The 12,529-nt window shown below is 36.8% G+C and overlaps 1 protein-coding gene and 1 long non-coding RNA gene across 2 annotated transcripts; both read left to right on the top strand.

Moving 5' to 3' along the window:
• The first annotated feature begins 300 nt into the window (after window positions 1-300).
• Window positions 301-4,417, top strand: LOC139902646 (beta-glucosidase 11-like). The gene is given in 11 exon segments (XM_071885253.1): window positions 301-376; window positions 458-529; window positions 1,173-1,260; window positions 1,350-1,608; window positions 2,977-3,092; window positions 3,160-3,380; window positions 3,498-3,526; window positions 3,609-3,644; window positions 3,646-3,700; window positions 3,901-3,991; window positions 4,150-4,417. Coding segments are annotated over 11 exon segments (1,296 nt in total). The 5' UTR covers window positions 301-315.
• A 2,142-nt stretch (window positions 4,418-6,559) lies between these two features.
• Window positions 6,560-8,636, top strand: LOC139899401 (uncharacterized). The gene is made up of 4 exons (XR_011777464.1): window positions 6,560-6,783; window positions 7,380-7,528; window positions 7,612-7,675; window positions 8,249-8,636. It is a non-coding gene; the product is annotated as an uncharacterized lncRNA (long non-coding RNA).
• Window positions 8,637-12,529: the final 3,893 nt, after the last annotated feature.

The raw sequence follows: 12,529 nt of genomic DNA, 5'->3' as shown, positions 1-12,529 counted from the left end.
ATATATATATATATATATATATATATATATATATATATATATATTCAATCTTTTTATTGATTTATTCATGTCTGCTAAGACCGGTTCAAAAATCTCAGGACACTGTAGTGGAGCAAATGGAGATGTGGCGTGTGATGGGTACCATAAATACAAGGTACATACCATCCTGAATCTACACTACTGTTGCTCTTTGATTAGTATAAATGATCAAATAATCAACGTTTTAATGTTACAAGTTTCGGCTAATGCTGTCTGTATGCATGATTATCATTCGACTCTTATTGTATCTGAATATTGCAGGAAGATATTCAACTTATGGCTGACACCGGTTTGGAAGCATATAGATTCTCAATATCCTGGTCGAGACTGATTCCAAGTATGTTTCACTTGATTGTCTAACAACCGATTGTAAAAAAAACGCACTTATATCCGCTCGTTTGTTAATTTGTTCCTGCAGATGGAAGGGGACCCGTAAATGTGAAGGGATTACGATACTACAATGATTTTATTAACGAGCTTATCAGCCATGGCATGATATATCTGATAAATTATATAATCAGCTAGTTTTGTTTGGTTATCTTTGTCTATGAGAAATGCAGTGAATTTATCTGTCACCGAGAACTGTCAGTTATTTTTGACAAAATTATAAGGACAGTACCCGTGGTTTGTACGAAATTTCAGGTTCAGTCCCTGAACTTCTTTCGACAATGACAGTCACTGTAGTTTAAAATGTTGCGGATACATTCCATCCGTCTATCGAGCTTTAAAAATATAGTCAAATCCAGTCACATGGCAGTCCATCCGCTTGGCACTTGACTGGATTTGATGATACTGTTAACGCCCGTCAGACGAATGCACTATCTCCACAACATTTGTAAACCACAGAGTCATTGTTAAAAAAAAGTTCAGGGACTGAACCTTCAATTTCGTATAAACTAAAGGGACTGTCCTTGTAATTTTGTCGTTATTTTTTAAGGGTTGCATGTCTGTGATTGTATATAACTTACCTAAAATTCCTATGGTATGTACTTAACAAAAATAAAAAATATAGGTGAAATTTGATGCATTTTAAGAATTCAACTGTAGTCTTTACTAGCTAAACAATGCCTCAAAAATGTGAATTTACTCAACAAAATACAACCTCTGATTTTTGCAATATTGATTTTTTGCAGGAATACAACCACATGTTACAATCCATTATCTTGATTTACCCCAAATACTTGAAGATGAATACGGAGGATGGATTAGTCGAAGATCAGTGTACGTTTCTAACTAACACTTGTAATAATAATGCTATTAAAAGTAGGTCTAAAGTAGAATTCAATATGGTTTACTTATCATATATGCAGAAGTGACTATATTGCATACGCTGACGTTTGCTTCAGAGAATTTGGTGATAGGGTTTTGCACTGGACTACATTTAATGATGCAAATGTATTTACGTTAGGTGGTTATGATGTAGGTTACACACCTCCTACACGTTGTTCTCCCCCGTTCGGGTCAGTTAACTGTACCGGAGGTGACTCGATGTATGAGCCGTACCTTGTAGGTCACCATTTGCTGCTGGCACATGCGTCGGCTGTAAAAATATACAGGGAAAACTACAAGGTTAAAGTCTTGTCCTTTTCACGTTTTTCAATTGACATTTTCAACTTTGTGCTTTGCTCTTACCATTAGATCAAGGTTGTAAAAGTCGCGATTCAGGGACGAGTTGGGTCGGTCAGGACCTTGGAGGGACAAGTCGTTTAATCGGGATGAGTCAGTAGTTGATCAACGTTGACTTTTAGTAGTAAACTAGTCCGGATCCGGCCCGCGCGATGCGGCGGGGACTTTCGGCATGTGTATTCATATTTAACGTAGCGTTGCGTATTTACAGAGGGGAAAACGACTCATGTCTTAAGCGCCGTTTTAGTTGTCGTTGTCTTAAGCGTTTTTTGAAAAGTGTCCGTTTCGAACGTAGTAAGTTTCGTTTTGTTCATAAAAAAATTTCGAGTGTAACGGTGCTGCCGGAAAAATTTAACTTGCGGCGAACAGAAAGATACGGGTTGTCGTTGTGTTAAGCGTTTTTTAAAAAGTGTCCGTTTTGCGTATAGTTAGTCCCGTTGGGTTCGTGAGACTTTTTCGAGTTGAACGGTGGTCTCGGAAAAATTTAACTCGCACCGAGCGAAAAGATAGGGCCCGTTATAAATTCGGGGGAATTAGTTTCTTTTATTTAAATTAAATTATATATTTACATTTTCTATCCCTGAAAAAGTGTAAACTTGAGGGACTGTTGTGTAAATTGAGCCGAATTTGAGGGACCAATTGTAGTGTGAACGCGAACACAAAACTACAATCCAAATAAACTAAAACTACACATTTTGCGTATAGTTAGTCCCGTTGGGTTCGTGAGACTTTTTCGAGTTGAACGGTGGTCTCGGAAAAATTTAACTCGCACCGAGCGAAAAGATAGGGCCCGTTATAAATTCGGGGGAATTAGTTTCTTTTATTTAAATTAAATTATATATTTACATTTTCTATCCCTGAAAAAGTGTAAACTTGAGGGACTGTTGTGTAAATTGAGCCGAATTTGAGGGACCAATTGTAGTGTGAACGCGAACACAAAACTACAATCCAAATAAACTAAAACTACACATTTAAGCATGAGTTTTAGTATATAAGGGGTTAGTAAACTAAACATATGTATATTACATAGAAATATATCAAACATAAAAGATAAGTATTTCAAAATAGATAGATATAGATATATGACACAAAATCTAATTTGAAAAATATAAATTTTTTGACCTAACTTTGACCGACTCAGACCGGCGTTGACCCGACTTTTTTAGCGTTGACTGAATTTTAATGCGTTTTTGGGCGACTCGGGATGGGCTAGTCCCACAACCCGCTAGGTCGGCCAACTTTTACAACAGTGCATTAGCTTCAAGAAAATTTCAGTACTTGTTTGCGTACTGCGTCTTGGTAATCATGCAGGCTATACAACATGGCTTTGTTGGAATAAATGCTTACGCTTACTGGTTTGAACCATATACAAATAATACAGAAGATTTGATAGCTACCCAAAGAGCCATTGACTTCTATCTGGGTTGGTGAGTAATATGAAATGCTACATAAGATCTTTTATTTGAAAAATCAAGCTTTTACTTTAATTCATAGGTTCCTGAATCCTTTGGTGAATGGTGATTACCCCGAAATAATGAAGAAGAACGCAGGTAGCCGAATTCCGACGTTTACCAAACTTGAATCAGAGAAAGTCAAGGGTTCCTTTGACTTTTTTGGCATCAACCACTATACCACATTACGTGTTAAGGACAACCACGGTAGTCTTGAAACGGATTTCAGGGATTTCGCTGCAGACATAGCTGCAACACTTATATGTACGTCTTATATTTATATGATACAACTTTGTTCTATATGAAAAAGTTATCACCTTAACACTAGCTACAGTTCCAGAATATTTATTAATGTTTTTTTTTCTTTATTTTGGAATGCAGACAATGGAAGTTTAATCGATCCTACTGAGGTTTAAATGATCATGTGTTACTTTTTCGTGTTTTTACTTTCCTTATCCACCTTTAGTGCTAAGCTTATATTTTCAATATCAGTTTGAGATAACTCCATTGAGTCTGCAAAAGCTTAATTCTTACCTATCTGAAAGAAGAATACGGAAATCCTCCTATCTACATCCATGAAAATGGTGTATATATCTTAACACATTGCTAACTGTATTCTCCCTTTTATGAAAACTGATAGGACCAGTTAACACTAGAGGTGACCATTTCAACCCATTTAACTGGGAAGCTTGTCGTTGTGGCTTTGTTATTTGAAACTGAGTTATCTTTTTGTCAACTAATCCTTAGAGTCTGTGTATGATGTCAGCATATTCTCATTTGGCAGGCCAAGTACAACCGCGTAACGGAACATTGATGGACACCCCTAGGGTAGAGTACATGCATGCCTATATTGGTGCTGTGCTAGATGCTTTAAGGTAGTTTATTTGACCTGTTGCTTATAATCTATTTTACACTGCCCAAATCTACCTATTGGTAAGGATATGGGTCGAAAAGGCCACCTCAACACTTGCAATATTTCACAACTTTATCTCCTCATGTGCCTTATATCATGATTTGATACTTTTTTTAACAGGAATGGGTCAAACACAAGGGGATATTTTGTGTGGTCCTTCTTTGATGTGTTTAAATGGTTGGCTGGATATAATTCTGGGTATGGTTTGTACTATGTTGATTTGGATGACAAAGAGTTGACACGATATCCTAAGCTATCGGCACACTGGTACACTGATTTCTTGACACGAAAGAACATTAGTCACAATGGCGTTGTACCAAACATGGAGTCAAACGACACTTCCTCACATTAGCCTTCACCTTTTATAATGGTGCTTATTTCATATTAACTGTTCACCTATAATCAATAGGACTTTTTCTTTATAACTGTAGAATTTATGCCCAAGTTATTTACTAGAAGAAAAGATTCATTGCAGGTTGCAAAATATTAGGCAGCTAATAAAAAAATTTACATTATACAATTTGTTACGATATTAGACTGATTTTTAAGCCGCGGGGCGTGACTTATGCGAATCAGAGTGCGACATATGTGTGTGCGCGCGCGGCCGCGCGTGTGCATTCGTTTTTTATTTTTGTATTTTAAATTTGATTAATTTATTGTTTTTATTGACGAATCGAAATTCACAAAAACTCAAAAGTTACATATAAAATTCACAATTAACTAATCTAAATTGTGACGAATCAACATAGTTTGAATGGATTTCTTCTAGAATAAAGTCCGTAAAATTGAATTGGCTTCAATGGATCACCAACCCGTGTGCCTATGTTGTGTAGTGTAGTAGCTCATTTGTAAATTTTTTGTCTTGTTTTCCTGTCCTAGTTGCTCCCTTAGCAACTAGTTTCTGTTCGTTGCATTTTCTGTACCAGATTCCGAGTAGTATCGTGTTGTAACATTCGGGTCGAGCTATTACAATGCTTGTCCCTTTCGTGTTTAATAAAATTTTATGCTTTTCGAAAGAAAAAAAATTGTGACGAACAGACCATTGGTATGAATGCATTTGATAAATTCACAATTTAGAATGTTTGTGATTGATAAATCGTTGAGGTACATGCTTTGATTTTGACCTTTAGGTCTAGATTGGTGAAATTAGCCTTGTATATGCATTATTATTATTTTCTTCTTCAAAACAGACATAATACCAAATGTTTCATAGTTGGTGAACTTGCGAGCATAGCCCAACGGTTCTCCCCATATACTTTGTGTCATGGGATAGGGAGAGGTCATGGGTTCGATCCTTAGGGATGACATGATTTTCTTTAAACCAATTGAACACCCATAATGGTGGTATATATTGACCCTATAGGGAGGTTTTACCGGATTCGTTCACGGACCCCTACCCGGAACCACTGCCCGAATGGATGTGTTCCCGGGTACCGTCGATCGGGTTCGGGTTTCCGCCGGAACGTGTTGTTACGTGCAAATGATGAGGGTTGTTGAAAGAAATGATCTACTGATCCCAAAAAATCACCGTTAAAAAAAAAAAAAACACCAAATGTTTCAAACAACATTGTATAGTAGATAAAGAAGGCACAATTGATTTATTAAAACAATTAACACATTACATAAAGTTATAAATGGTTATATTATTTATGACTTGAAGCAACAACATTTGCCCTCAACACAATAAGTGACAGGTTCCATAGGATCTTGATCACAATACGGCTTACAGTCATCACCTATCTTACAATCTGGTTGAGGGCATACGGGTTTTGGGTTCACAATGTGACACACTTTCACGTTGCATTTTTGCGGCGGCCGTTCATTAGATCCTCCGTTGAAAGATGTACGGCTGCATTCTCCCCCACCTCCCATCACTGCAAACACACAACACAATTTTCATTGACACAAAAAAAAATATAATAATAAATAAATAAATAAGTTAAGAAAGATGACTGACTTGCTATAAGCAGTAATGTAGTAAAAATAACAAATTCAGAGATCTCCATGTTTGAATGAGTATATAGAATACAGCTTTCGCAGTCACAATTGATGAATACTTTACATATGTGCATATATATAGAGTGGCATGTTAATATAATATAATTTATTTTTGTTTTGTTGCATGTAAGTATCAACAATAAGATTACACAAAATTTAATTTAATATATATATATATATATATATATATATATATATATATATATATAAAGGAGCATTTGTATTATATATATATATATATATATATATATATATATATATATATATATATATATATATATACCTACTCATAAAAAGGAGCATTTGTTTACTGTACACTTTTGTTGTCTACCACCCAGCTACTTGGTAAAAATCCTATTACTAATTTGTTCAGAAGCTTCAAGGTTCGAATCTACCTAAGCGGCAAGTGGTATAATGGTAATTCCATGGCCATTCACGTGAGAAAATATCTTCCCTAAAACTTGCCTTCCTGTGTACGCTTGCTTTATTTGAATGACACATTTTGTCCTCTCGCTAAACCGTCTCCAATTTAACCAGCAAATCCTATCATCTCTAACGTTACACGTTGAGGGTATTTCAAAGTGCCACCTCCTGCTTCTCCAAGTCCTCATGACCTGCCACCACCTGCTTGTTTCCCTCGCTTCTCGAACGTGGTTCTCCTTTACAAATGACAGCAACTAATCTGAATTCCAAATCGGCTTCTCCTTCACTACCTTTCGTGCACCTCTTCTTCCGCAACATTAAAAATTGAATTGGGTATTTCTTTTTCCCTTGTGTCTATTAATTTGTTTTTCTTTATTAATTTGATTGTTAATGTTAATAATGTTAATGTTAATGTTAACTCTACAGAATTAGTTATATCTTTTTTCTATTGTCTCTTTGATTATCGATTATATGAAATTGGGTATTTTTTTTTATTTTTTTATTGTTGCCTCTTTATTTTGATTGTGGATCATTGAATTGTTGTAATACTCTTATTTGTGTATCTATTTCTAGCATTTTACTATGATACATAGCAGGGGTTAGTCATTGTTACTGACTATATCATATGTTTTATATTCGTAGTTAGATTGCCTTCTTCAGTTATCTTTTAAATGATTAATGACGAGGGGAGATTTAGGTCATCAATTGATAGAGTTTATTTGTAGTTCTTGTTGTGGTTCTCTGAATTTGGTGTCTCTTTGTATAATTTCATGACGTTCTAGCGCAGGGGTTAGCGCCTGTTGATGGCTATAACATATGTTTTATATTTGTGCTTGAGTTGTTGAGTTGCCTTTGTGGTACTGAAGAGAGATTTAGGTGATCGAGTTAGGGTTACTTATGGTGATTAATCTCGTTTTTCTTCGGTTCAGATGCTTAATCTAATAAGGAAATTCAGGAACTCTGAAGGCATTCGGTTGATGAACACAGTCGGTTGCCAATCAATTCGTTGATTGATGTTCAGAGTGGGTGGTGTATCCCTTTACATCACCACCAACACCATTCCATCAACCTTCTTTAGGTTCGTTGTCGTTTCAATTTAAGTTTATTTTACTTCCAATTTGAGTTTGAACCTTTTTCTCCTAACTGACAAGCAGCTGACAGCTGATATAGGTATGCATCAGCTTCTTACGGCATGTGTAGTTTTGGCTCACGTTCCGCTTACCGGGTACATTTGCTTCACACCCCTTTTCTCCGTACTAGGGAAATCAATCGTGACATGTGAAATGTAAATAATTTTTCTCTTTGACGATCCGTTATTTCGTGACTACTTTTGATCATAATTCGTAATTCGACTACTTGTTGTGCAAATTATCATTTCTTAGGTCTTTTTGTTTGTTTGTTGTTATTTTATTTGATCTTTTTAATTATGTATATAGAGTTCGGGCTGCTTTAGGTTCGATGTAATTGAGGAGTTACATAGGTAATCAACAATAATTAGTGGTCTTTTTTATTATTTATGTGCCGAAATATGACACCTAAATTTTGATACAATTTTGTTATTCCGACTACGCAAAATAGCCTTACCAGACTATGCAACTATCACCAAATAAATTCCCTGAATTGTTAGTTTTTCTTCTTATCTTTTGCTTTAGATTTACAAATAAATTTGTTTTGTTATCATCACTCAGTTATTTTGCATGAACATACAAGTAGTTTGTTTGAAAGAGACGCAGTATCAATTATTTTTTAAATCCTTAGTTAAATACCTCAATCATATAACATGAATTTTATGCATCAGATCGTATGATTGCAATGAAGATAATTGAGGAAGCACATGCCCAAGGTGGTAAAGTAAGGTTTTCTTTATCCTACTCCCCCCTGCATGTCAAATCTAGGAAATTAACTGTCGTCTTGGATCAATAAGGCGTGAGATGTTGAAGCCGTTGGAAGATCTATATGCCAGACATACAAACACCTTATGACTACTTAATTCCTTAACATTCAAGAACATTGAAGTATGCCTCTACATTCAGATTGTGCGCACAAATTTATTAAGCGTACTATGAAGTACGCCTCTAGATTCAGGTCGTATGTATTAATTTATTAATCATAGTATGTAGCGTGGGCCGTGCATTTGCACGGCCAAAAACCTTACTAGTATATATATATATATATATATATATATATATATATATATATATATATATATATATATATATTGGTAGGATCAAGAGGGAAGTAACCAATCGGGGGGGAAGCAAAATTTTTTTCTTTTTTCGATTTTTGAAAAAACTTTGTTCACGAACATTATAGATTGGATGAAAATATGAACATTTAATATAGACACTTTGTGATAAATATTTTTATTTTGGCGGAAAAACGCTCGAAGAAGTAGTATATAACATTTATCGTGTTTTTCGAGCGTATGTTGAGGTTTTATATATTAGGGTTTAGATATTAGGGTTTATAGGGTTTAGATATTAGGGTTTAGAAATTTAGGGTTTAGATTTAGGGTTTATTTTTAGGATTTAGATTGAGCTTTTAACACGAACGGTTTAGAGTTTAGGGTTTAGGGTTTAGTGTAACGACCCAACCCGTTAAACATCGCAAATTTTTTTTTTTTAAAGGGAGACCGGCCAAGCCTGCCAGTCAATTACCGCGGCGCGGTGAGACTGGCCGCGGCGCGGTGAGACTGGCCGCGGCGCGGCCCACAACGGAAACTGGAGGTCAGGGACCATCAAAAAGTTGTCACCAAATGCGTTATAACTCGCGGCGCGCCCCAAAGGGGTCGCGGCGCGGCACAGGTATGGACCTGATTCTGACTTAAACAAAAATTATTCAACAACAAATTTTGCGGTAAACGACAAATATCGACTTAAGGCTTTCCGCCATATAAGTAAATAAAGTTTACATGTTTTAATAACCATAAATCGAGTATTTGACCACCGAGCTCCATACGCTCACTTACACATCAAATATAAGTTTCGACCGACAAGTTTAATTACCAAACAAAAACCCGAGCATGTCGTTTGGGGTTAAACTACCTAAACCTAGGTCGAACCTCAAAAGCAATACACTAGCATGAAACATTAGGGAGTCCGCTAATTCGAGCAAATACCCTTGCCTTTATCCACGCCTGCGCCTAAAAATGTAAACAACGAGAGGGGTAAGCAAAGCTTAGTGAGTGCAACATTTATACATACACATATATAACCCATCTATTTGCAATCACACCCACCAAATACCTCATACGAGTTTATAACACAAATAGTATGCCATCATATTCATAATGCTAACAATTCGTACCCTATCACAACACCTCATTAGCATATACTCAACATACTATATATATATATATATATATATATATATATATATATATATATATATATATATATATATATATATATATATATATATATATATATATATATATATATATATATATATATGCTAAACAATAAATAACAAACACAATATGGTTAACCATAAACGCTATGGTGCTACCGGCTCGTGGTTCACACCATACGTAATGCTATGACGCTACCGGCTCCTTGGTTCACGCCACTACGCATTTGAATCATACTCCTTTATAGTGCTACCGGCTCGTGGTTCACACTTTGACGCTACCGACTCGTGGTTCACGCCTCCTTTATAGTGCTACCGGCTCGTGGTTCACACTTGATGCTACCGGCTCGTGGTTCACATCATGACACTCATCACATACATGCTATGGTACTACCAGCTAGTTGGTTCATACCATTACATTCACAAATAAGTACGCCATATACACATACGTATAATTATTCCACTCACCTTAACGCCAAGGTGATGATTATAATCCGCAAGCTTCAAGCGAAGTACATAATGCATTAAGTACCCAAATCAACATACAAACTAGTGGAACTAACCACCAACACTTAACTCTTGAGCATTTAATGACCCAAATGCATTAAATGACCCATTTACACCAAAACCGCCCAAATAAGATCAAGACTTATCATAAATCACTAAAAGCTAGTGAATAAAGTCCCACAAAACCCCTTAACATAAACTTGGGGTATTTCATATCCATCTTACCCAACTAGGTCAACCATTACCCATTTGACCCATTTTAACACTTACTCACAAATTGGTCAAACTTGAACCCATTAACAACCTTTCACTACCACACAAGTGTATTAGTGATTTGGAAGCACAATTAACACTTACAAACACCAAAACACATGACCAAACCCTAGATTACAAAACCTTAGGGTTTCCTTACATCAATTTAACCCAATTCACCCATTTAACCCCCAAATGGGTCTTACAAGTCTCAAATGAACAAACCCTAGTCATAAATCAATTAAAACTCAAAACATGGAGTTAAGACTTACCAACACTATCACACGTAGCTAGAGACTAGATGAACAACTTCAAAACTTGGACTTGGGCGAGATTTGGTCTTCTTCTTCTCCAAAGTGAGCTCTCTCACTCCAAAACTCTAACTCTCTCTCTAGGATTAAAGTGGAAGAGATAAGGTGGTTGAAAATGGAGTAATGACACTCCTAGATCTGATCTTGTGCTTTAAATTCGTCCCTCTCGCGAAAGTACCAAAATGCCCCTCATTTAATTAATTTAAAACAAGGAGTTTTCGTCAGGCCCCAGCCGCGCCGCGGACAAATTGGCCGCGCCGCGGCCCAACACTGGAGCTGATGGTCGCCAGCAATTAATATATATACAATTTTGTACATTCTAAACTCGGGTCTTACAACTCTCCCCCACTTGAATCGGATTGCGTCCTCGCAATCCAAGCCGCATGATAAGCAGGAAGATACACCACAACAAACTCTTCGGATTCCCATATGAACTCGGAACCCTTACTACGACGCCATTGAACTTTAAAAGTTCTCACCTCTTTATTTCTCAACTTTTTCACCTTTTCATCAAGTATAGCAATCGGCTCCTCAACATACTCTAACTTGTTGTTTAGCTCAATCTCATCTAATGGCACCCATGAAGAATCATCCGCAAGACACTTACGGAGATGGGAAACATGAAATGTATTATGGATCCCCGCAAGCTCTTCGGGTAATTCCAAACGATACGCAACTTCACCAACACGAGCTAAAATTTTAAATGGTCCAATAAATCGAGGAGTTAACTTTCCCCGTTTTCGAAACCGAATAATACCCTTCCATGGCGAAACTTTAAGCATTACCTTGTCACATTCTAGGAACTCAATCGGTCGCCTACGTTTGTCGGCATAAGATTTTTGTCTATCTTGCGCCGCCTTCAATCGAGTCCGAATCATCTCAATCTTGTTATTCGTCTCTAAAACCTAATCGGTACTCCCGATTTCCCTTTGTCCCACTTCACCCCAACAAATAGGAGTTCGACACCTTCGCCCATAAAGCATCTCATACGGTGGCATTCCAATACTAGCATGGTAACTATTGTACGATAATTCCACCAAAGGCACGTGCTCATCCCAACTACCACCGAAATCGATAATACACGCCCGTAACATATCCTCCAATGTTTGATTCGTACGTTCGGTTTGACCATCCGTTTGAGGATGGTACGCCGTGCTCATTCTCAATTGTGTACCCATATCTTCATGAAACTTATTCCAAAACCGAGACGTGAAACGAGTATCTCGATCCGAAATAATGGATATAGGAACCTCATGCCTTGATATCACCTCTTTGATAAACAACTTTGACAAAGTCTCCGACGATATCGTTTCCCGAATGGGAAGGAACAAAGCACTCTTCGTCAATCGATCAACTATCACCCAAATCGTATCAAATTGGGTTCTCGCCGTCTATGATAACTTTGTAATGAAATCCATGGTAATGTGCTCCCATTTCCATTTCGGGACTTCCAACGGTTGTAGCATACCATAAGGCTTTTGGTGCTCGGCCTTAACTTGCAAACACGTGACACATTGTTCAACATACTTTACAACATCACGTTTCATGCCCGGCCACCAATACTCTTTCTTCAAATCAAGATACATCTTCGTCGCGCCCGGATGAATGGAATACTTTGACTTATGCGCTTCATCAAGTAGCACTTGTCGGAAATCTCCCAT

The sequence above is a fragment of the Rutidosis leptorrhynchoides genome, chromosome 3, assembly GCF_046630445.1.
Source record: "Rutidosis leptorrhynchoides isolate AG116_Rl617_1_P2 chromosome 3, CSIRO_AGI_Rlap_v1, whole genome shotgun sequence".
Lineage (NCBI taxonomy): Eukaryota > Viridiplantae > Streptophyta > Magnoliopsida > Asterales > Asteraceae > Rutidosis > Rutidosis leptorrhynchoides.
This window is presented reverse-complemented; position numbering and strand designations above follow the sequence as displayed.